This window comes from Cydia amplana, chromosome 7, assembly GCF_948474715.1.
Source record: "Cydia amplana chromosome 7, ilCydAmpl1.1, whole genome shotgun sequence".
Lineage (NCBI taxonomy): Eukaryota > Metazoa > Arthropoda > Insecta > Lepidoptera > Tortricidae > Cydia > Cydia amplana.
In genome coordinates, this window is record NC_086075.1 from 7223021 (window position 1) to 7249654 (window position 26634).

The window sequence follows — 26634 nt, forward strand, 5'->3', positions numbered from 1 at the left end:
ATCTCCTATAGTGCGGAATAAAATCGCTAGTCTGTGCGGAATGAGAAGAGTCGTGAAATTCAAAGACTCTTCTTCTTTGAATAATTTTACGGTTTAGACTCACTTGTTTTATTTAAGTCACTCGCTTTAAGTTTACTCTTGTACTTTCCGCACAAACAGTAAAACTCTGTTAATAGTCGTTTATAACAAACATCATAGTATTTGGCGCCGTGTTTTAAATAAAGGCCTTATTCTAATTTTGTTAAAATAGAAAATTGAATGGGTTTAAAAGTATGTATTTGTCAATCACAGACTAGAAATATACTTTTATGCAGGCTGTTACTTCAATGACTGATTACATTTTCAGGTTCTACCTTGTTGTTTTCTTAAAAATAGTAAAATAAAACACCTTTTCAAATCCCGATAATGTGCCGGGAGAACACAATTTTAATATTAGTTTAAATTCCACAATCTGATAAATCGATATTCCACAGTAAGTCAATTAGAAACTTTTAACGGGTCCAAACAGATCAAAACGTATATAATCCACAATACTCACTAACCGACCTACGAATAGTTAAAATTCTAAATTCTAATGTCATAAAATGTACGGTTAGGATTGCGTCTAATTAAGCCTACCGTCGGAATCATCATAACGTGGTAAATGCACAGTGCACTACTGCCCTGGGTTTGTCGGTGTGCTTTCAAAATGGCTCCTTTCCTTTCCTTTTCGGAAACACAACACAAATCGTTCTGCGCGGAACGCCGCGCCAACAATAATTGGCTAAAATAATTCATGAATAGCAGGCAGTTCACTGACACTTAAATAGCTAAAACTTAATAATAAATGGCGAATACGACACCGCGCAGAACTATATTTGCAGCACGCAAAGGCTAACTTAGTCGGCCCTTGCTACTGTGACGCGACCAGGGAAGTAGTCTACTCTACCGGCAATCATAGCACTTACATAATAAAGCTCACAATGAAAATCATTCGAGATTGTAAGGCAGTCCACCTTTTAAGTAATTAAAATAACATTTAAAAATCATTACATATTTTGCACTGGCATAATTCATAGATTAGGTACGGCATACATAAAAAATAAATCACAAATATCCCAACCCGAAGCAAAGATTGTTATCTTAAACGATAGAACTGCCCGGTCGAACCCCTGAACTAACTCAAATTCAGATATGACGGCACCGTGTTAAACCTACGTGTCTAATGTGTCTAATCTAATGAATACTTAATAATTACACTGAATCCAGCGAGTGTAACCTTCGCCGTTGGAACGCGGGTTCCACAGGCGAGATTAGAGTCGCGCAAACATAAACCTCTATAGAGAGACATCAGCGATACGATCTCCGCGCCCTCGCTACAAAGACACACGTAGATTAAGTGTTATATGGTGGAATATGTACAATGTTCTAGAGCTCAGGTCTGAAGTCATTCTACGACCAGCGGCTTGGGATTCTCCCACGGGAAGCCCTCTCGGCCGAAGTGCCCGTAGGTGCTGGTCTTCTGATATATCGGCGCTCTGAGGTTCAGCTCCCTGGAAACCACATTTAAAACATTAAACTATAAAATAATAGTATTAAATATTAAACTAAAAATAATGTGCACATTAAAATTACGTAAAATCCTGAATATTGTACTAAATATGACATGTTAGGAGGCAGTTTTAATCTATGTGACTTTTAAAGCAATAGGTACACACTACCATAGAGAAAAAAATACATAGAGTGCTCACTCCATACATCAGTTTTAGTACCAAAAAGACTATTAGCATCTAGCATCGAGTAGCGGAACTATCAGTACTGCAACTTGACAATAGATGTAGCACCGACCGGAAAGTCTTATGCTGTTGAGATAAGACTTTCCGGTCGGTGCTACATCTATTGTCAAGTAGCAGTACTGATAGTTCCGCTACTCGATGCTAGATGTAGACACTGAAATTAATAGTCTGAACTGATGTATGGAATGAGCACTCTTGTCTTACTATATTTCTCTATGACACTACTCACTCATTTAGAAACCAGCGACTTGCTTTAATTTATTATGTGGCTTTCCGTCAAAGGGTCCTTATGCTTCATGTGCAATAAGAATTTCTGTTGGAATTTCAGATAAAAAGGACCTTATTGCACTAGAAGCGTAAGAAGGTTTCTGTGCTGGAAAGCCATATTTGCGCTAAAAAAATAATTGTCCTTAAGTAACGGGTCGTGTATGAGGAATCTTGATAACAGTGTAAATAGTTTGATAATAGCATTTGCTACAGACAAAATGTTGATAATTGAAAGAAAGATCCTCAACTCACTTGACGATTCTGCCGGGCCTCAGGTCAAAGTTGTTCTGCACGATGCGCAGCAACTCCTGCTGGGTCTTGTGCGACGTGCCGTAGTCGAACACCGTGATGGACAGAGGCTCCGCCACTCCGATGGCGTACGCCACCTGAACGTTCAAATCAGGGATGTTGCGGATGCCGATTTTTTGACATCCGCGGATGCGGACTAGGCTCACATCCGCGGATGCGGATGTCAAGATAGGCACATAAAAAACGACAAATATTACATTTTAGTAATTTTTATTTCAAAAAACCGGCCAAGCGCGAGTCGGACTCGCGTTCCAATGGTTCCGTACATTAAGCCCCACTCGCGCTTGACTGCTCATTTCTAATAGGTTTTTTTGGCTAATGACTAAATTATCTAGCAGTCTAGCACTTACGCCGATGCTAGGACGTTCCTGTATCGACCTGTTCCACATCCGCATCCGCATTAAACTCCGCATCGATTTTATGCGGATGCGGATGTTGAAGATAATGCGGAAGTTCCGCGGTTGCGTATGCGGATATTCGCAACATCCCTAGTTCAAATACCTCATTGCAATTTTGAGAAATAATCAGTCAATTCATTAAAACTAAAGCGCGCGGCTACAAGCCAATATCAACCATCGTGCTTTCCGACAAGGTTCACGATGACGGCCGCACACGATAAACTTGGTGTTCAAAGGGCTAACGCCATGCGCGTAGGCTTTTCAAAACGCGAAGGTCGTTTAAGTGTACCTTTAGAGAGCTATAAGCATTTGGGCATGGTACAATCTCGAAAAAAAAACAAATTGATTTACGATAGGTGATTTGTGTCAGAAAATTTCGATAGGATCTCTATTTAACACACTTCCGTTGTATACAAACATATCTGTCATCTTAGATGTGATCCTAAAGTCACGCCTAAAGTATGAAGATTGGTTTGGTACTATCTCAAAAAAGCGGCCAAGTGCGAGTCGGACTCGCCCATGAAGGGTTCCGTATTTAGGCGATTTATGACGTATTAAAAAAAAACTACTTACTAGATCTCGTTCAAACCAATTTTCGGTGGAAGTTTACATGGTAATGTACATCATATATTTTTTTTAGTTTTATCATTCTCTTATTTTAGAAGTTACAGGGGGGGGGGGGGACACACATTTTACCACTTTGGAAGTGTCTCTCGCGCAAACTATTCAGTTTAGAAAAAAATTATATTAGAAACCTCAATATCATTTTTGAAGACCTATCCATAGATACCCCACACGTATGGGTTTGATGAAAAAAAAATTTTTGAGTTTCAGTTCGAAGTATGGGGAACCCCAAATTTTATTGTTTTTTTTTATTTTTGTGTGAAAATCTTAATGCGGTTCACAGAATACATCTACTTACCAAGTTTCAACAGTATAGTTCGTATAGTTTCGGAGAAAACTGGCTGTGACATACGGACGGACAGACAGACGGACAGACAGACAGACAGACAGACATGACGAATCTATAAGGGTTCCATTTTTTGCCATTTGGCTACGGAACCCTAAAAAATATCAAATTGATTTACGATACTTGATTAGTATCAGAAAATGTCACTATTTTTTTCGTATACAAACATATATCTTGATGAAATCATGAGTGAAACGTTAGGTGTCTCAGTTTGCATTGTATTACTTATACCAGCTGTATCCTTAACCTAGTTAAGTGTCTTGAGAGAACGGAGGTCTTCTTATAAAACACCGATGAGGAGGTATTTACTTTATTTGATTTTACAATTACGAGTTTAATTCAATATAGTTTAGAAGCGCGAGGGTGTACCGGTACACCGAGCGATTCGGAGCTCACGTGTAGCCTGGTCGCTGGATGCGAACTAGATGAGGACTCGATGAGAACTCTATGAGAACTGTCTTCCGCTGGTCGGGATGGCCGCTTATATTCATCCCGAAACCGTGGGGATGCGTTGTCTGGAGTCACGTAGGCCATGAGAAGTTTCTGGAGCGTTTATGCTGTCGCTGCCATTAAGATAATGAAGAGTCGATCCCGTGGGAGCGGTATTAATTGACAACCGCCATAAAATAGGTGATGCATTACATACGCCTGTACTTGTATCAAAGGGTGCGTTTGTTTATCCCATTAGGTGCGTCTGCATTCCTTCTATCGACGCTGAAGATAATCTTTAATGTCTTGCCGTCGGTGTGTTGCTGGAGGTCGGGGATACGTGGGAAGCGTTCCTTAACTCCTCCCCCCTTAAGAGAGAACTAAGGGTGTAGCTTGTTACGCCCGTGTTCTCGATGCTGCTGCGGCGTTGGGTGCACTTGAGGTATATGGCGCACCCGATGAGGCACATAAATATGCTTATGCTCCACACGCTGGGTATCCAAATATGTTGATGTATGTTTGATTTGATTGTTGATTCTAATGGCTTCAGGTGTATTTGTAAATCTTCATCCGTATATTGGATCTTATCTGTTTTTTGTTCTAAGTGCATCTGTATCTGCTGGACTTCTTCTTTGAATAGATTGTTGGTTTTCGAGATCACTTTAGTATATAGGTTCGCCATCTGTAGTTCACAGCCGGGATTAAGGTGTAGTTTATATGGCCCTTGGATGACTTCGTAAAACGTTTCATTGCAATTGATGGTTACTCGTTGTGGTCCTCTTGAGTATAACAGGAAATTGCCGTCGTTTATTGTTGTGATAGCTTCCTCTTCTTCTAGTTTCGTCGTAAGGCACGTGTGGTTGTTTTTGAGAAGCAGAGCTTGATGGATGCAGTCAGGTGTTTTATTGGAGTCCTTCCACCAAACGTGTTTGCAGACCATCATGGTTTTCTTAGCTTTGCATTGTTCAGCACTTGGGTAGGCGTACCATGAGTTTTTAATGAGGATTGAAGGTTTTTGGATTTCGAGGATTAGACCATCATGAGTCGGGAAAGGGATGAGGTTGTATGCATTACCACTTTTGGCTTTAATTTCCGCTATTTTTGCAACAAAGTGTATGACATTACTAACAGTGTAAACCATAATACGATCGACTTCTACATTGTTTGCCTCCTCAAAAATGTCTTTACAAGGTATTCCTGGCTTAGCTAATGTTATGCCTAACTCTAAGATATTAATTATATCTTCCATTAATATAAAAGTAGTTAAAATATCAATATTTGCCTTATTAGTAAAACTTACTTCGTACATAGTGTTTAAACGTTTTGTAATGCTTTTAAGCCTTAAGTCAACTTTGTTAATAGTTTCGTTTAAGTTGTTAAGTAATGTTTCTTGGTTATTTGTAAGGGTTTGAATATTGTTATTAATTTCTTTTAAATCATTCGCATCAGGGTTTCCAGCTATAAATTTAACAATTGTTCCAAGACCATCAATAAGGCCGCGTTTGGATCGACCAACGTTTTGGTTCATTAATCCTTTTAATCTTCCTAATAAATGGGTATAAAGACTGTTAATGTGGTAATTATCAGTTTGAACTCTATTAGACATTAATTTGTTAAGGATGTTAAGGATTTCGGTTAGATTACATCTTTTGGTTAGATATCTGTAGCCTTCTATTTCTGCAATTGGTCCTATTTTTTCGAGGTATATGCCATTGGGATTTTCTAACTTCTTGATTTGGTAGGGTTGACTACCCTGGACTTGGAGGAACCTGTAACAACAACAGGCCTCAATTTATTTGCTGCTCGTCGTTTACCTCGACTATCCAAATATATTTTTGGGGCTTTTGTGTCGCGAATGTAGGTTTTTCGGCGAGTACAAAATACGTTAGCTTGTTTATTAGTGGTTGGGAGTTTTTCGTGAGTTTCGACTATTGGGGCTGGTAATTCGGTATTCTTATTATATTCGTCTGTTCTTTTTATTTGAGCATCCCGTTTTATTTTGTATATATAATCGTAAACCGTTTTTAAATGTTCTCTATGTTTTTCCAATAGAGTATTTAACAACTGTGAATCATGGAGAAAGTTAAACAAAGGTTCCGTTTCAATATGTCCAAATAAGATTTCATGTGGAGTTAATTTTGTGTCTGATTGTATCGAGCTGTTGTATGCTATTAATGCGAGTTTCATTTTGTCATCGTGCGGTAGTTTATTTTTATATTGTTCACTAAGCAATCGACAATGTTCTCTCAACGTTGAGTGGAATCTTTCGACGATTCCGTGTGATGCTGGATTATAAGGCGTAGTGAAATTAATCTTAATGTGATATAAATTAACTAATTCCTTAAGTAGTGCGAATTCTTTTCCTGCGTCAGTCGTTATTTCTGCAGGGACACCATAGTGTGCAAAGTAAGAAAGAAGTTTTGACATAACTGTTGAGCTATTTTTATCTTTTAATCTTTTAACTACTGCGAAACGAGAGAATCCGTCTACTATAGATAAGTAAAGCTTGCCTTCAATATCAACAACATCGCAAAAAATATGATTAAGTGGTCGCAAAGCTATTGGTGGCAATAACATTGGTGGACGCATTGGATGCCGTTCGTATTTGCCTGCCTTACAAATAGAGCAGTTATTAATATATTCGCGGATATCGGACATAATATTTTTCCACCAATATTTCCTACTAATATGCATTAAAGTTTCGGTAATACCGCGATGATTCGTTTTTCCTTCGTGATAACTTTTTATGATATCGATTCGCTTTTCCTTTTCAACTACGGTTTCCACTATTTCAGTACAACGAGTTATACGAATTTGAGGATTATGTTCTTTAGTGAGGATCTTTACCATTTCTTGATATAATTCATCTACGTAAAAGAAAGCGTAATAGTGAATACCTGGTTTTAAATACTCGCGTGCAAGTTTCCTGAGTGCTTCTCCTGGTCGTTTAGATGTATACAGGCTAACTTCTATGATTTCGTTACCGTCTTCCTTTCGCACGTTTATATTATCTAATTTATTGTGTAGTTTAAAATAAATTTGATGTGGCTTTTTATTTATGACATCATTCATAATAGGGATTCCCTGGTGTATGTTGTCATCTTGTGAGTGCTGTGTTTGGATTTCTTCGCGGTTATCATTGTAGTTAATTTGTTCATCCATGTCGCTACCGTTCTGAGCTAATATTGATTCATTATCGTTAAAATTAATTTTTACCCGTGACAAAGCGTCTGCGTTCGAGTTAATAGAGCCTTGTTTGTATTTTATTTCGAAGTCGAATTCAGCTAGTCGAAGTCTCCACCTAGTTAACCTAGAATTGGGGTCTTTTAAAGACATTAACCAAGTTAAAGGTTTATGATCGGTGTAAATGATGAACTTACGACCATATAAGTACGGTCTAAAGTGTTTGCAAGCCCAAACTATCGCAAGTAGCTCTTTTTCAGTTGTAGAATATTTAGATTCTGTATCAGATAAAGTTCTAGATGCATAAGCGATTGGTTTTTCGACATTATCTTCTTTCTGAGACAAAACCGCTCCTAACGCTATGTCACTAGCGTCTGTGGTAACAATAAATTGTTGATCAAAATCTGGATACTTTAAGATAGGTTCGTTGGTAATTAATTCTTTTAGCTTCTGTACTGACTTTAAAAACTCATCATCTATTATAATCTTGGCGCGTTTTTTTAAGCATTTAGTCAATGGTTTTGTTATTTGAGCATAGTTATTAATGAATCTCCTATAATAGCCTGTCAATCCCAAAAAGGATCGTATTTCTTTTTCGGTTTTTGGTACTGGGAAATTAACTATGTCTTGTACTTTGCGTTGGTTAGGTGTTAGACCGTTAGGTGTTAACTCGTGTCCTAAGTACTCTACATGTTTTTGAAGAAACTCAGATTTATCTGGTTGTATTTTTAAATTATGTTGTCGCAAGCGTTCAAATACTTTTCGTAATTTTTGTATGTGCTCGTCCAACGAAGTTGAGTAAATGATTATATCGTCTAGATATACGAGGCATGTATTATATAAGAGGTCGCGTAATATTAAATCCATTAATCGTTGAAATGTAGCCGGAGCGTTTTTTAAACCAAAAGGCATGCGTAAAAATTCCCAATGTCCGTGATTAGTTGAAAACGCAGTTTTTTCGATATCTTCCTCGTGCATTTCTATCTGATGGTACCCACTCGCGAGGTCTAGCGTAGTGAAGTACTGAGCTCTACCTAATTTATCCAATATTTCCTCTATATTTGGCAGAGGATATTTATCTTCGATTGTTTTTGCATTTAATTGCCTATAGTCTATGACCATGCGCCATTTAACCTTACCGGATGCGTCAGGTTTTTTAGGTACAATGTGAACAGGACAACTCCAAGGGGAATTAGACTCACGGATAATGCCATTTTTAAGTAACTCGTTAACTTGTTTGTCTATTTCCTCTTGTTGTTTTGGTGGTTTCCTGTAATTGCGCACATAAATGGGTGTATCATCTGTCAAACGTAATTTATGTTTAACTGTATGGGTAAAGGTAAGTGGCTCTTGACCCGTATGAAACACGTCTTTAAATTCGTGTACTAACTTGGTAATTTTAGCTTTTTCTTCCATATTCATGTGATCCGTTCGAATCGTTAATTTACTAGCTTCCGTTTTGTTTATTTTAACATTGTCTAATACTTCCGATACAGATTTTAATCCATTCGGTATTGATCGTAAGAAATTATCAAAATTATTTTTGAATTTTTGGGGCCTAGGACTTAGGTTTGTGACACCTAATCTATATTTGCCATCTATCACTGACACTAATGCACAATTAATGAGGACGGTGTTTGTCCCGATTTCAGGGATAAAGTATTCGCCGTCCGGTTTGTTAGATACACATGTAATTAGATTATCCGAGAGCGGATCGATTTTTGAGATTTTCTCCGGATAGTCTATGCTAATTGGAATTATTTTGTTTGGCATGATAAGTTCACACTTTTTTGGATGAATTATTGCGTTAAGCTTTAAAATCAGGTCCCATCCTATCATTCCCGCATATTTGGGGTCAAAGTCATAGATCAAAAATTCATGTTCTATGTCTTCGCCTAACGGGTATAATTTTAAATTAATAGCTCCTCGATGTTTTGTTTTACTATGAGCAGTCGTAATTGTAAACTCTTTATCGATAACTTTATTATTAAAATTCCTATTAGACTTCAATATTGATGATCCAATAAGGCACCTATTACTACCAGAATCTATTAAGATTTTTCCTCCCCATTCATCTATAGTGATATATGGGAGATGATCTTTATCTAAATAATTTAATTTTACGTCAATTCGTTTTGTGGTCCTGTTTCTTGAAAAAAATCATCGCCATCATACGTGTTGGGGTCATAATTATGTTCGTAATTACCATTATGTTCATTGGTATTTATTTGTGTATTAAAAACTTCTACCGGTCGCGGTCTTGGCGGACGATTTATAGGTCGCCTACTAGTCGCGGTTCTCATTGAAATATCACTATCTAAATGGTCAGTTAATCTTTGAGGTTGGTGTTTTGGCGGGTATGTTTGTCGCCATTGTTCCGGAGTTGGTCGCGGTTGGTTGGCCCAATGCATTTGATTGTTGTTGTTATTTAACTGCAGATTAGGATAAGATATTTGTGCGAATTGGTTAGATTGGTGTTGATTTACGCGGTTTTGATTGAAATTCGGTTTTAGTATAGTATGTTGATTATAGTTTTTATTATTATAGTTAAATCTTGGATTAGATTTAAATGATTTTTCTTGTTTTCTCTGGAAGTACTCGGGGTGGACTTCTAACTCGTGTTTTAATTGATTATACGCGTCATCAAAAGTGGTGTGTTGCGCGGAACGGATTAATCGATCAGTCGCGATATCCAAGTGTTTACATAATTGGTCGATGCAAACGTTCTCCAAAATGGCTGTTGCTTGCGGTGAATCCGCTTTATTTTTCGCTGCGTACAAAAGTTCTTTTATTTTATCAGCAAATCCTAGAGCACTTTCGTTAGGGAACCGTTTAATGCGAGTGATTTCAGAAAGAATTTGTTCTATACTTCTAGTGTCACCAAATTTAGACCTTAAGGAATTTACAATTTCTTCTACCGTGTTGTTTGGCATGTGAGCAATTGCTTTAATTGCTTCCCCGCGTAACTTGCTTTTTAATATAATTGGAAACAGGGCCCTTGCGTCAGCGTCTGCTGCTCTAGCTAACATAGTAACTTGATTTAAAAAGAAATCTAAAGTTTGTCTATCACCTTCATATTTGGGCAAATATTTTTCGATCGTAGTATGATTCAGAGCCATTTTGATATAAAATTAATTAAATCCTATCACAGAATAGAACTGTCTCTTTTTTTTTTTTAAAGAAAAAAAAATGGTGGAAATGCGTACAAAATAATTAGGAAAATGAAAGGAAAATGTAGGAAAACTCACAGGGTAGCCGCCAGTGCGATGAGTACTGTGGTCTTCATAAGGCAGTGGTCGAATCTCTTCAGGTTGAAACCTTCCAGTTCGCGCCGACGATGTGTAGCCGCTGCTCGCTGGGAGACTCGCCCGTCGCTGTCACCAGTTAAGTGTCTTGAGAGAACGGAGGTCTTCTTATAAAACACCGATGAGGAGGTATTTACTTTATTTGATTTTACAATTACGAGTTTAATTCAATATAGTTTAGAAGCGCGAGGGTGTACCGGTACACCGAGCGATTCGGAGCTCACGTGTAGCCTGGTCGCTGGATGCGAACTAGATGAGGACTCGATGAGAACTCTATGAGAACTGTCTTCCGCTGGTCGGGATGGCCGCTTATATTCATCCCGAAACCGTGGGGATGCGTTGTCTGGAGTCACGTAGGCCATGAGAAGTTTCTGGAGCGTTTATGCTGTCGCTGCCATTAAGATAATGAAGAGTCGATCCCGTGGGAGCGGTATTAATTGACAACCGCCATAAAATAGGTGATGCATTACATACGCCTGTACTTGTATCAAAGGGTGCGTTTGTTTATCCCATTAGGTGCGTCTGCATTCCTTCTATCGACGCTGAAGATAATCTTTAATGTCTTGCCGTCGGTGTGTTGCTGGAGGTCGGGGATACGTGGGAAGCGTTCCTTAACTACCTACAAAATTACGTGTCAAACAAATAGAATCGCAATAACATGCTAATTGTAATTGTAGGTATCACTGAAACTGTATATAATTACAAATTCAATTTGCATTTCTCTTGCTGTTATTAATGTACATTAGTGCCTAAAGTACAGACTTATCTCTACGGGGAGAGTACGGATAGCTTGGTACAATCTCATAAAAATATCAAATTGATTTAAGATATGATTATTCTTCGTACACAAAACACAAATAGATCTGTCTACCTTAGATATGATCTCAAAGTCACGGCTAGAATGTTGTCAGTTTTCTCAGTTTGCTTTGTTATCCTTAACCTACGAAATTGCGTGTCAAAGAAATAGAAACACAATAAAAATGCAAATTGTAATTGTATGTATCACTGGACCTGTGTGTTTAATTACGTGTTTGCATTTCTATTGTTCTTGACTATTTAATTGAAAAACGTCGGCGAAACCCATTGACTCTCGTAAGTCTGGCGGCTAAAGGTACAAGTTGGAACCCCGCGACGTGTCGCGACTTCAGACTTCGCGACGTGACTGGTTTCTATGTATTTTTTATGATATACCATTCGAAATCAGCGACGCGTCGGCGAGCGAGATGTCGTCCGACCGCAGATCAGTATTGTCTCTCTCACTCTGCACATTGCGCTACCGTTCTGCAGTCGGGGTCAAAATTGTAACACAGTGACATGATGCGGGTTCCAATTCGTATATTTACTCTCTACTAGCATGTGAAGATACAAAAATAGGAAGAAACTGGTGGCCTAGCGGTAAGAGCGTGCGACTTGCAATCCGGAGGTCGCGGGTTCAAACCCTGGCTCGTACCAATGAGTTTTTCGGAACGTATGTACGAAATATCATTTGATATTTACCAGTCGCTTTTCGGTGTTGGAAAACATCGTGAGGAAACCGGACTAATCCCAATAGGGGCCTAGTTTACCCTCTAGGTTGGAAGGTCAGATGGCAGTCGCCTTCGTAAAAACCAGTGCCCACGCCAATTCCACGGCAATTGTCAAGCGGACCCCATGCTCCCATGAGCCGTGGCAAAATGCCGGGACCACGCGAGGAAGATGATGATTCCACTAAACTAATACGTCTACTTTTTCCTCAAAACAAGAAGAATAATGTAGGGTCGGTTGCACCAGACGGTCTGTCACCGTTAAAGCGTTCGCTAAATTTTACTGTATGGGAATTTCATAGTTCACTGCTGGTGCTGAGCGACGTTGATCAGTCTGCAAATTGTGGTCGGTGCAACCGGCCCCTAGTCTGGTAACGAAGCACCAACATTGTTCGATAATTATTTTTTTGTTAGTTTTGTCCCAGACACAGAAAAGACATTGAAGACATCCTCTAGACTGAGCCAGCCCATCGACACCCCATACTATGATAACTTAGGAACGTACTTGTTACCAACGTTGAGGCATAGTAAATAATCTTATCGAATTAAAATGACTGCTGTTGCATTTTGGTAACACATACCATACTTGCTTTCAAACATAGACGTATTATACCTACTTTTCTTTAGGTTGGTATGATCGGTAAAACGTCTACCGTCATTCTAAATTGTCGTGAAAGCGGTTATGTTACGTGTTTATTTTTGTGTTTAGACCAAATAACTTTAGCTTTTAGTTAAATGGGGGGCAAATCTTTAAGAAAATGTGAAGTTTGTGGGGTCAGGCGTGTAAGGAAACTTACTTCTGATATATTTTTAGCAAGATTTCCCCTTGATTCAAACAGGTCGGTAAACTGATGTTTTTGTGCGATATTTTCATTTTGAGTCGTTACTACTCCAAACTAATTAAATTAGTATCTGACTAATTTAATTAGTTTGGAGTAGTTTTTATCGTTTACAATCCTTGATTAAAACGAAAACATTCTGTGAATAGATTCTTCTTGTAAAAAACTAGGTAACCTAAGACACGAATAGTGTGCGAACAACTTATCGATAATCCCTTTATTCCAGATATCGACTATGGGTAAAGGTAACAGGTAATGAGGATTTGGAATATTTACCTATACAAAGGCTGAATGAAACTCCAACCTCTGAATATCTACAAGTGAATGAGCCTGACAGCTTTTTCCCTTTGTGGGAAGTTGGAGTTCACAGCCTTCACAGGCAAGACTCAGTGTTTGCAGGAGTGCTCTAAAAGTAGATTGTAGCTTTAGTTACCTTCATAAGCGTATTGTAATATGCCTACGTAAATATAAAACTATTTGTATCTTATCTTTATTATGTAAAATAAAATTATTTTTATATTTTGCATTTATTTTATTAATCCACCTGATTTTCAATATTTACTTTTACAGTAGTACAGTACAACAGCACGTATCGCACATTTATCGATATCGATAAACAGTAGGTACCGGAAGTGTCGAGCCCTAGCGTTGTTTTTTTTGTGTTGGCAGTATTGACATGTATTTGGTGTGTTGGCACAATGTACGTTCTTAATTCGGTTTAAGGCTTGTTTCGAGAGTGCCGACTCTTAAAACGTAGTGATTTAATACTCTTTGGACTGAGCATAGTAACGCTACCCCCTCTGCCGCTATATACGGTAGTTTTACTCCATCTTCGAGTCAAAGTGTCAGAATCCCGTGCCGTGATTGGTCCGTGTCTTTGAACGGACCAATCACGGCACGGGATTCGCTCACCTCGTCCCCCCGGCATCGGTTTCATGAAATAATTGCTCTAAACTCCGTCTAGAGGATTCCTAGTCTATGGTCCCGGAGGCAGTGGTGCATAAGTTGGTGAATAGTTACCTGAACCATGCAGCGGCGGCAGAGGCCGGCCTTGACGAGCGACTTGGCGACCCAGCGCGCGGCGTAGGCTGCGGAGCGGTCCACCTTGGTGAAGTCCTTGCCGGAGAACGCGCCGCCGCCGTGCGCGCCCCACCCGCCGTACGTGTCCACGATGATCTTGCGCCCCGTCAGACCCGCGTCAGACTGAAACCACAGGGGAATGTAGTCATTATATCCAAAAAACGTACTCAGAAAAGAAGAACTAGACTTTACCTTCATAAGACGCCTAAAACAATTACTTGTCTCAAAATGTTATTATACCATAACTGAGTATTTTGATGATAATTTAACAAACTATAACTGTAACGACTTGACATTTAACTAATTTTATTATTATAATTCCAATTTACTATAATTATTTCTTGACGATAAATCATCAATGTTCTATATTTATTGTGAATTGTTTATTACTGTTATATTTCTACTACAACTAACAATTTTAAAAATGATCGTGTTTTGTAGGTATAATTAAACTTTTTAGTTTTAAACTAGTTTTTAAGGCAGTGCTACGTCCTTGCAGGGCGACCATGTACCAAATGTTTATGTAACACCTTATTATAACCATGGTTTATGCATAAAATAAATGAAATGAAATGAAATGAAAACCGGCCAAGTGCGAGTCGGCCTCGCGCACGGAGGGTTCCGCACCATCAACAAAAAATAGAGCAAAACAAGCAAAAAAACGGTCACCCATCCAAGTACTGACCCCGCCCGACGTTGCTTAACTTCGGTCAAAAATCACGTTTGTTGTATGGGAGCGGGAGCCCCACTTAAATCTTTATTTTATTATGTTTTTAGTATTTGTTGTTATAGCGGCAACAGAAATACATCATCTGTGAAAATTTCAACTGTCTAGCTATCACGGTTCGTGAGATACAGCCTGGTGACAGACGGACGGACGGACGGACGGACGGACAGCGGAGACTTAGTAATAGGGTCCCGTTTTTACCCTTTGGGTACGGAACCCTAAAAACCGACCCTACCCGTGAATAGTCAGTTCTTGGATTATGCCGTGAAGTTAAAAATAAACGAGATGATGAAAATATTTTGAATTTGTCGCTCTTTTCAAATTGAATTTCCAAGATATCGATCCTAGAAGAAAAATTGTGAGGACCAAACTTGTAGAGAATCAAATTTCCTACAATTTTTGTCCTCACGGTTTTACTGTAAAATCAAAAATGTCCGAGTTATTCAAGAAAAACCGTTTTTCGAATATACACAGGAGCCTGATTTAGTCTACTTGCTAGGGTTCCGTAGCCAAATGGCAAAAAACGGAACCCTTATAGATTCGTCATGTCTGTCTGTCTGTCCGTCCGTCTGTCCGTCTGTCTGTCCGTCCGTATGTCACAGCCACTTTTTTCCGAAACTATAAGAACTATACTGTTGAAACTTGGTAAGTAGATGTATTCTGTGAACCGCATTAAGATTTTCACACAAAAATAGAAAAAAAAAACAATAAATTTTGAGGGTTCCCCATACTGTGAACTGAAACTCAAAAAATTTTTTTCATCAAACCCGTGTTCATCAATACGTGTGGGGTATCCATGGATAGATCTTTAAAAATGATAATGAGGTTTCTAATATCATTTTTTTCTAAACTGAATAGTTTGCGCGAGAGACACTTCCAAAGTGGTAAAATGTGTCCCCCCCCCCCTGTAACTTCTAAAATAAGAGAATGATTAAACTAAAAAAAATTATAATGTATATTACCATGCAAACTTCCACCGAAAATTGGTTTGAACGAGATCTAGTAAGTAGTTTTTTTTTAATACGTCATAAATCCCCTGAATACGGAACCCTTCATGGGCGAGTCCGACTCGCACTTGGCCGCTTTTGAATTTACACTCCCAGTGACTCCCCCCCCCCCCCTCCGAGGGACCTACGAAAAAAATCCAAGAACTGATTATTCACAGGTCAAAATCTATAATGACTGAACTAATGTACTGTATTACCCCACTTCTGTTCTTTTTTCTTTTTCACAAACATAAATGACAAAGACAGGGACATACGATTATCGATAGCTAGTTAGGCCGTCCCGTCCGCGGCCTTAGACTTGACGGATGTTTACTAAATAAAGCCATTAGACTATACGATCTCTACTAATAATAAGTATGAGTTATGACGCCTAGAATGCATAAATATTATTGGTAATTTATCGAATGATAAACGAATTGCTTGTATACCTATATACTATTGTAGTTTTAAAAGTATGCTTACCGATAACTAGTTGTGTAAAAAACTATCTATACAAAACATGTAGAAAAAAATATTTGTGTAAGTACAGTCATAGGTTATCATAACATTGGCATTTCTGATAGGCAGATAATTCAAATTTCAATGTTATGAAATCATACACTGAAATGTTATATCACATCCGCGTACAAATGTATTATCAAATTTAAAAAAAGTCAGCAAAATATGTTTTGTATGTGTGATTAATGAATAATTTCATTAAGTACATTAAAATTCAACAATTTCGCGACCAAATTCAAGATGCCAGACAACAAGTTTCATGCTTATTCTAGTAACAGCAACAGATGCTATTTGTTGCAATAAGAATGAGAATGGTCCTTGCGCCAAAAGCGAAGATACCTATGTCCCTTTACCAGTATTTAAGGCATTTCGCCCGCACTTAAATCCTTAAAGGGACCTACTGATTACCAGTCCACCGGACGACATCAGCCTGACAGTTAGAACAAAAATTTGACAGTTCCGAACAACTGACAGGGCTGATATCGTCCGGCGGACTGATAATCAATGGGCCCCTTAATACTTCAATAGTGTTCTACAAAATGGTGTATATATTCTCATTTCTCATATACTGCAGTGGTCATGTGGAGCACAGATTTGATGAGCCTCTTGGTATCTTGGGAGGTCATCCATAGAAAGAACCCACACTAGCGTCTTTTGAGCGTCGGCGTCTAATCAGCGCTATGGAAAATGGTGTCGCTGCGCAGGTGCGCCAACGTTGCGTCGAGCAGCAACCTTACAATAGGCTACATGACTAATTTTTTTATGGTATCAATCGATCGGGTTTCTTTTTAGGATCAAATGTCTATATGGGACCCATTGCATTAAAGTAACACAAAAGTCAGAAATTGTAGTCAAAGTCCGACAGTCGCACTTCACTCGGGAAACGCCCTATACAAAACGGCCAGAGGCGAGATGACGTCACTCATCGCCCAACTTGTAGTATGGACAAAACAAGAAAATGCGTTTTTGTCGGTGAAATATTGCGTTTATGTATATAGTTGCTATACAATATTTTTTTGGATGAAATGTAAGGAATCGAATGGTACCCTTACTTTTATCGTTTTTGGAAGTTAAAAAAACTTAAATTTTGAAACTTTCAGGTCCTGTAATTTTGTAATTTTTCAATATTTTATTTTAATATCTACATTATTGTGATAAATTGCTCGTTTGCTATCTATTTTACTAGATTTTGTTATAAAATTCAACATGTGTCATCATCCCTATTGGCTAGACGCCGAAGCTCGGGAGACGCTAGTGTGGGGAAGCCCTAAAGAACATGCTAGGCAATTTTTATTTCTGTTAACGCCAACAAACAATAGTAGTTTGTGTTACAAGGGATCAAAATGATATACTTCCGTCAAGTATTATAGGATCCATCGCTTCATTCAGGATTCAATGTACGCCACATTGAATCCTGAATGAAGCGATGGATTCTATAATACTTTGATCCCTCCTAGCAAGGAGGAAAAGTGCCACTTTGATCCCTCCTAGCAAGGAGGAAAAGTGCCACTTTGATCCCTCCTAGCAAGGAGGAAAAGTGCCACTTTGATCCCTCCTAGCAAGGAGGAATAGTGCCACTTTGATCCCTCCTAGCAGGGAAGAAAAAGTTCTTTTCCGAATAGGTGGTGTGAAAAATGACTGTCTTACCTGTGGTCCTCCGATGATGAAAAGACCGCAAGGGTTGATGTGCACGACGGTTCTCTCGTCGAAGTATTGAGCGGGGATCACCTCCTTGATCACCTTCTCTCTGATTTCCTCTCGCAGCGTCTCAAGAGTAATCTGCACATTAATGTATCTTGTAAGCATCGTTTCAGATAGTAGGAAAAGTAGTTTTTTTTTTGTTGTTAAGTTTGAATATATGGGATACAAAACATATAAAAACTCAATAATGCGCGTTTTCCCAGAGATAAGACTAGATCGATTTTTCGCCCCCGAAAACCCCCATATAGCAAATATTATCGACATCATTAGAGCAGTTTCCGAGATCCCCGAAATATAAATAAATAAATATACAAGAATTGCTCGTTTAAAGGTATAAGATATAAAATGTCAAACGTGAAACATCCTAAGTATTTTTAGTTTTGCACCTTGTTATACTCATAATATTATAATAAAGTGTGAAGAATTTTGTTGATAATAATAAATTGTCTATCTAGTATATTATAATTATATTACATATATTCTATTCAACAACAAAATCTTATACATTTTTTTTATATTGCAAAAAAAAGTATAATTAACTCCTTTCGTCCCCCGTGGTGATTGGTTAGCAAAATTAAAGTAACTTATGTCTATACCTAAGGCTTTAGTTTTCTACATACCTACCTAATTCAAAGTCGGTCAATAATTCTGTTGTGAAAAGGTGACATAGTCATTTTGCATGCACCACGCCTGGTACTAATCAAAAGAAGGTAAGAAGGCATTGTACTTAGGGCATACTGATAATTCCTGGAACTGGCCACTTAGAAAACGAAAATTAAAAAACAATTATAGGGTTTGAAAAAGGAACTCTCTGGTAGTATATTACTTTTTAATTTGTGAGACTGTCATTTGTTTTTTCATCGTGACGTTGGTTTGAAATACGTGTGCCGTTGTTGCAATGAATTTAAGTCGTGAAAATTTTCGAAGCATGATTTTTTACGATTTTCGATGTGGTTTAACTCAGCAAGAAAGTTGTCAAAGACTTCGATTAGCATTTGGCGATGAAGCCCCATCTCGTAGCTCTGTTTATTCGTGGTTTAGTGAGTTTAGACGAGGACGTGACCATCTCCATGACGACGAACGCGAGGGCCGGCCGGCGACAGCGGTTACCGATTGTATTATTGATACTGTACGACAACTAATTGAAACTGACAAAAAAATTACCTGTCAGCAAATTCGTACTACATTAGGCATTGGAATGAGCCAGGTGCAAAAGATACTGCATTTGCACCTTAAGGTTCGGAAACTTTGTACGCGATGGATACCGCACGATTTGACGGAAGACCAGAAAGGACTGGGTGTAGAGTGGTGCCGTAAAATGCTTAAAAAATTTGACGGCGGACAATCAACGGCTGTATATAATATCGTGACAGGTGACGAAACCTGGGTTTACTGTTTTGAACCAGAAAGGAAAAGTCAATCGGCGGAGAGGGTCTTTCCTTTTGAAGACTTGCCGACGAAAGTTAAAAATAGTCGAAGCACTGGTAAGAAAATGGTTGCTTCTTTTTTCGGCAAATCAGGGCATTACACCACTATACCGCTTGAAAACCAAAAGACAGTAATTGCAGATTGGTATGTAAACACGTGCTTGCCCAGAGTGTTTGACAAAGTTCGTGAAAAGCGTCCCCGTAGCAAAATAGTCCTCCACCACGACAACGCGTCGGCACATTCCGCCAAGGTAACGAATGCATATTTGAAGGCCTCAAATGTGGAATTAATGACTCATCCGCCATATAGCCCCGATCTCGCACCATGTGATTTCTTTTTATTTCCAAAAATTAAAGATAAACTCAGAGGTTTACGATTTACAAGCCCGGAAGTGGCAGTGAATGCTTTCCACGAAGCCATCGAAGAGGTCCCTAAGGAAGAGTGGACCCACTGCTTTTCACAATGGTTCCACCGAATGCAAAAGTGTGTAAATAGTGAGGGTATATACTTCGAAAAACAATAAATATGTCATAAGGATAATAAGTCGTTTCATTGATCAGAATCCAGAAACTTTCAGTATGACCCACGTATTCAACTCTACCCGACATATTTTGAATAGTTATTTAAAAATTGACTGATCATCAAGTAGACAGTAGGTAGACACACCCCATTTGAACTAACAATGGTTCTATTAGTTATGGTTACTATGTAAATATGTCACTGACTTCTATGCTCTTCTTTCTTCTTCTTCTATTCTTTATTCTATATCTATGATATATGTATGTAGAATGTAGATACTACTAATGTTATTCCAAAGAGACATAGGACGTTAGGTACATCAAAAGCAGCGGATCAGACTATGCTTTAAAAGCATTTACCATTTTCTAATAGCTTAACAAAAATTGACATGTATAATTGTAGGACAATTAGATTGGACAGATAATTGAACGCGCACTATGCAGATATCCGTATGGAAATGTGGCTGATACTTTTGGTGTGTTGTTTCATCCGCTAATTACTTGCTGACTTTACGCAACCGTAATAAAGAATATTTCACACACCAGGATCGCCAAATTCACATAATTTCTAATAAGAATTTGATACTAGACTATTCAATCAGTATACATGGACAGTGAACATAATATTACCAACTAGCGACCCGCCCCGGCTTCGCACGGGTTAATAAATTATACATAAACATCACTCTATTTATTAAAAAAAACCGCATCAATATCCGTAGCGTAGTTTTAAAGATCTAAGCATACATACAGACAGACAGACAGCGGGAAGCGACTGTTTTATACTATGTAGTGATTTATAAAATTACTCGTTACATAGTTAATTTATAAAACTTTTCAACCAACAATTTTATTGTCCGTCTGTTTTGAAAATCTTAACGATTTTAAATTTTGTTACAAGTACAATGCTTTTATAACACGGGTTGAACAACGTGCTCATATACGATTGATACAGCAATCTAAACTTACTCCCACGCCGTGGCATGGTTTAAAGTGATGTCTGATAAGCTAAGGAGCTGACGTAGCAACATGCGTTTGAATCCTTATCTTTCACGTCATGGACGTATGAATAATTGTTTATCAAGCAAGCATAATCACTTTGTTATATAGGCTTGTTGAACTTATACACGCGCGCAATATCTTTCGCGATTTAGATAGTCTCGCCACATGGCCATTATAATTCGAAATAAGCAGAATAATATTTCATATAAAATATAAATTATGATAAAACATTGTACTTTTTCGCTAGTTAGGTAATAATTAACCGTCATCCACTCAAGAGCAATAAAAAAGAGATCGTTCCATACACAATAAAAATGTACTTATATATTATTATTGTAAGTATGTTCACACCTATTTTATGAAAGTCGGTACAAAGCCATTTTATATTTAGCTCAGATTCTAGAATAACTTAGTACGTACTTAACCTAGAAGTTATAATAATATATTGTTTATATTGCTGCCATATTTCTGTAACTATAAACCAATCATGTTTTGGCAATAAGTAATTGAAAGTTTGAAGAATCAAAATGTACGTTTTTAGGTAGCTTCACTGTACGTACATAAACATAAATTTTGTCGGCTCTTCTGCAAAGTTTGCCAATTTCAATTTATCACATCAGGGGCATTTTATAATGTTATCACGAAGGTCAATTAGGCGCCAAGCTTCCGTATTACAGCCATTGAGCAGTTTTCATAATTACAACAAGGTTATCAAATTGCAAGTAATTGTTTTGATTACACAACATTTTGTCATAACGGATCATTGCATGTATGAAGTGCGCAGATTATTAAATATTCTTAGGTTGGCAATATATTAAATAGCCAGATCTTTCAGTAAATTTGAACTTGAATTGTTGAAACATTGCTGAAACCCACTGGAAAGACAGACACATCTTCAGTTTGATGAGCTTAGTTTAACCACTTTAAGCCTTTATGAAAGGCCGGGGCAATATATTTCTCACATTGATTTTGAACTCTATTCCAAAGTTATAGGGTTCACTTTTGCGTAATTTCTGACACCATGACGGTGAAGGGTTAAGGATTTCCTATTGATTACATAACATATTTAAGTGTTGAATGTGAAGGAGAAATGCTAACATTTTTTTCAATGCTGTTAAGACGAGTTGAAGTAATTTTAGGAGTACAACTGGGAATTAGAGGGACGTGAACTGAGTTATTTTTTAGATTTTTTTTTCTTTTTAAAGGCTTTACTGGTGCCATAGGAACTATAACCCAGACCAGTAACCGTTGCTGGAAATGTATTTCAGTTTTTTACGTCACCCTAGTGGGATTTTCTTTTCTTTTCCTCACCTTCGGTTCGGGCCACAAACACCTGCGATCTGTAGCATTTACGAATTCACCTCCCTAGGTATGTAATGTACTATTGTTATGAGGTAATTAGATTGTTACCTTTTCAGAGTGCTGCAGAGAAACGACGACAGTGTGGACCCTCTGCGGCACCGTCGCGCCACCGGCAAAGATGTACTCGCAGGTCACCTGGAAATTACTCTTATGTAAAATGGTGTGTGGAACAAGTAAGCCTATGATTGTAATCAGTAAATTATGAACTTATTTGCCATGTTCCAGAATATTAAATCCATTAAATATTGAGAAAAAAGAATGTTTTTTGTGTATAACGGTGTACAGATGTGTAAAAGAAGGGTACAGGCGAATAACTTGTCTGATGTGATTGGCAGATGATTTAGGTATACATTCGATTTCGTACCTTAATATTAACATAATAAAGTAGATATTAGAAACAAACAGCACAATAGTAATATTACATGTATTAACCATGTCTCAATAACACCATAGGTAACTAAGGAATAGACTCGGTAGAGTGATATAGAGCTAAAATATAATGCTATTAATAGAAATACATAAGAGGTAGATAACAAAAGTAAAGCAATACAAAAGATACTTGTGAAACAAATTTTATCGCTAAATTACAAATGGCGTCGCGTCTTCCAGACTCGTCTCAAAAGGTTAACTAACCGTCAATTTAATGTTATACCAACAAATGGAGTAAAATTGGAACATGGCGTGTGGTCTTGTCGTCACATTAATTTGATCAACTGAAACGCTGGCAGACGGTGTCAATTTTATCACTTGCTAACGTGATTGTTGAGACATAGTACCCATGAACGATATTGCCAACGTGTTTTGTCATATGATCCCTGGCAACGGGATCTCTCTGCAATAACTTTTAATATTCGCTTTCGAGCACATGCTCTAGTTGATAACAAATTATTTATGTACGACATTTTTAAACATGAAGTAGGTACTTTAGCTAAGTTTATTTCTGTTGTAGACTGTTCACCTCTTTCATCATTTTATTGACTTTAATGGGTTCGGGTCATGAGACAAGTTACGATAAAAACTGTTTGAATAATCATTTTATACCTATGTGATTTACCGTTATTGCATTTCTTATCGAGCATAATCATCAAGATAAGTCTAACCTTATACTATCTATTGTACAGTCAAAGAATTTTATTTCCTACCCATTTTGTACTTTAGTGACAATAGTATGGGGTCTCTAGCGACTTTCATATTGATTATCTCTGTCACAAAATGGGTGAGAAATTAATTTCTTTGACTGTACTATACGATTTAAAATTCAAAATGTTTCTCATATAATTTTAACTCGAACAATGATATAAAGTTTTACCTGAGTTTTGGAGTCAGGGCGAGCCCACCAGAATTCTCCATTTCGCCTCAATTCTGCGATCTTCTGGTTTAGTCTGTGTGCGAGGACTACTGTCAGTGGCATGCATTCTTCCGTTTCGTCTGTCGCATAGCCAAACATTAGGCCCTGGAGGATAAAATACATAGTTAAACATTTATTTGCAAAGTGTGTAATACAACTGTAATTAAATTAAAACTTAATATGTAATTATGTACTTATTAATTTTGTGATTCTGCTAACTTCATATAATAAGACAATAAAACAGATGCTAGAAAATGTTAGGGATATAATTAATATAGATTTATCAAAAAATTTAAAACATTTAGTAGTTTTACCACATGCAAAACTTTATATTATTATTTATTATATTTGCAATGGTATCAACTATTCCTCCTAAAATAAAAGTTTGACCCAGAACTTACTTAGATGGATCTCATATTGATGGTTATTAATCGCAATCATAATCAATTACTAAGTAACAATGGTACTAACTGAAAAGAGAGGTCATAATGTAGCATAACTCTCACACTTGCTAATCCCATACAAAAGTGAGAGAAATTGCATGACATTTATGACCACAGTAAACTGTTAGTATGGCAAATACTGTAGATTTTAACTTGTAATGAGGTGAAAAGTGCAAGACCATGAGAATGAGACCAGGTGAAATGGAGAGGGACAGTTACCTGATCACCAGCTCCTACTTCTTCATCATTTCTGTTCTCATGCACTCCGGCAGCAATGTTCGGAGACTGCTGGTCTAGCGCCAACATGACGCTGCACGTCTTGTAATCAAACCCTGGTCCCAACATGCCCCATTATTAGTTTAATATTTATGATATTTACTACACTACACTATTGTTTGTTCTGGTTTAACTTGCCAAATGTAAGTTTCCCAAGTATGATGAAATGAGTGGATATGCCAATATTCAGCTTTTTTTTCTGATGCAATCATCCAAATTGTGAGCCAAAATGGAAAGTAACGTTTTGATGAAATTTAAACATTCTAATAGTGGACGGGTTATATTGTAGTTTTTTAATGTGGAATTATAATATGTGTAATGGTCAGGCAAAAAATTACCACTTCGTCGGTTGTCAAGAAATTGTTTCTGAAAATTGGTTTAACAACAACCAACAATGTGATACCTTTTGTATGAACCGTCACAAATGTTTTAGCATGCACTTAATACTAGCCAATATCTATAGTCCAGCGTTCTGTTTGAAACCCATAATTCTTTCGTGCAACAGGCTCTAGTACAATTTATACCTGATCTCCTGCCCCAAGATCAATTTCTTCTCTATCTTCAAATGCTTTTGCAATATTTGGACTTTGTTCCTCAATAGCCAGTAATAAGTTTAGTGTACGCCAATCAAAACCTATTGTGCAGGAAATGATAGTTCAGGTTTCAAATATAAACATACAATTTTTAATGACATTCTACATTTTACTGAACAGTTAGACATTTTGTTCAGTATCTGGCATGTTGCCAGCAATAGATATCTGCTTATCACTATAATGACAATATTTCAAGGAAAATGTAGATTTATGCTTACCTTTGGATGAGTCATCGTAGCCAATGTGCTTGACGGTTTCTCTGACTACCTTCTGATAGTCTACATTGGCTTTAGAGGTGATTTCGCCGCACAGCAAGACCATCCCAGTTTTTGTCACGGTTTCTGTTAAATGTACCACTTGTTAGTAAACATTCACAGTACTTCAAACAAACACTTCGTAAAAATCGATAATGCACTCACCGCATGCTACTTTAGCGTCCGGATCTTGTCTTAAATGCGCGTCAAGAATCGCGTCACTTATTTGATCGCACATTTTATCTGAAACGAAACCAGATCATTTGTAAAATGCATGCTGATATAGTTAATACACAAATTAATAGTCCATTTCATCATTGTTTGGCTCGGACCACGTGTTGCGACTATTTTGACAAATATAATTGTCTGCCGCCCATGATGTAACATTGTAATCGACAGGAACCGTGGAACCCAATAGCAGACTTAAAGTAGTTGATTTGTATTTAGCATGTTTTTAGCCAGGACAGCATTGATATTTTGTAAATTATCTGCGCACATGCCTAGGGCGGCCATCTTTCGAGTAACATGATTCCTGCAGCTTTTGATATTGGAGATTTGAAACTAACCTGGATGACCCTCACCAACCGATTCGGAGGTGAAAAGAAACACTGATCCATCTTCCATATCATAACTGTGTCCGTTAGTTTTTGTGTATCCATTCATTTTTGAAGTTTCCGGCATTCTGAATAAGAGTTAGCTCACAAAATAACCCGACTAAAACCCCCTGAATTAACACTGTGGAAAAGAGGTCCGGCGCGAGTTCGCGCTGATATTTATAAGGTCGGAGCGGCGCGACAGAGACGCAAATAATGACCAATGAGAAGCGATGACGCGCTTAGTACAGCTGACAGATTCAAGCGTTGTTATTGGCCAAAATGGTTTGTTTTGACTTTTATGAAATGTTTTTCTAGGCCTGTAAGAAAACGAAAAGCAACAAATTGTAAATAAAAAAATGCTATAATTAAGGCAATTATTATTAGAAATCTTATTATTCACCACATGTTTCATTTGTATAATTAGTATAAATACATAACTTTTATTTTAAGCTCTTAATTTGTAAATACGCCACTTATTATTTTGACGTTATCTGTAATATGAATCATGAAAAAGGGCGGTATTCTTAAACAAACATTCAGGACTAAAATAAAATTATTAGTAGGTACATTACGATACAAATGCGAAAAGTAGGAAATTCGCAACGAGCGATAAATTGAAACACACTTAAATACTCAATAACTAAGTTTTAAGACAGTTTTACGAAACTTTATTTGTAGTAGGTACCTAATAAGTAATTAAGCTGCTTAATAAATTAATAAGTATTAACTTCTCAGCGACTTGTAATAAACTTTTTTATAATACTTTTACCATACCTCCGATACAACTTATTTTTTTATTAAGT

The 26634-nt window shown here is 37.5% G+C and overlaps 1 protein-coding gene across 2 annotated transcripts; it reads right to left on the minus strand.

Moving 5' to 3' along the window:
• Positions 1-389: 389 nt before the first annotated feature.
• On the minus strand, positions 390-26145 carry LOC134649436 (S-adenosylmethionine synthase). Of its 2 annotated transcripts, none has more exons than XM_063504188.1 (10): positions 25802-26145; positions 25401-25478; positions 25200-25322; positions 24913-25022; positions 23631-23774; positions 22370-22456; positions 17958-18089; positions 14019-14201; positions 2295-2428; positions 390-1532 (listed from the first exon to the last, which is right to left on the minus strand). In XM_063504188.1, the coding sequence occupies exons 1-10, from the start codon at positions 25914-25916 to the stop codon at positions 1427-1429; spliced, it is 1212 nt and encodes a 403-aa protein (XP_063360258.1). In that variant the 5' UTR covers positions 25917-26145; the 3' UTR covers positions 390-1426. The 2 variants fall into 2 exon arrangements, with proteins under 2 accessions (XP_063360258.1, XP_063360257.1); XM_063504187.1 differs by lacking the exon at positions 24913-25022 and adding an exon at positions 24332-24444 and having other exon boundaries at positions 25802-26142.
• Positions 26146-26634: the final 489 nt, after the last annotated feature.

What these genes read in the sequence shown, in the direction of transcription:
- LOC134649436 (XM_063504187.1), bottom strand. Translation starts at nt 25,916, where the DNA reads ATGCCGGAAACTTCAAAAATGAATGGATACACAAAAACTAACGGACAC. An exon ending in GCCGCCGCTGCATGGTTCAG is followed by an intron (nt 2,429 to 14,018) that starts GTAACTATTCAC and finishes TTGAACGTTCAG; the next exon opens with GTGGCGTACGCCATCGGAGT. An exon ending in AGGCCCGGCAGAATCGTCAA is followed by an intron (nt 1,533 to 2,294) that starts GTGAGTTGAGGA and finishes TGTGGTTTCCAG; the next exon opens with GGAGCTGAACCTCAGAGCGC.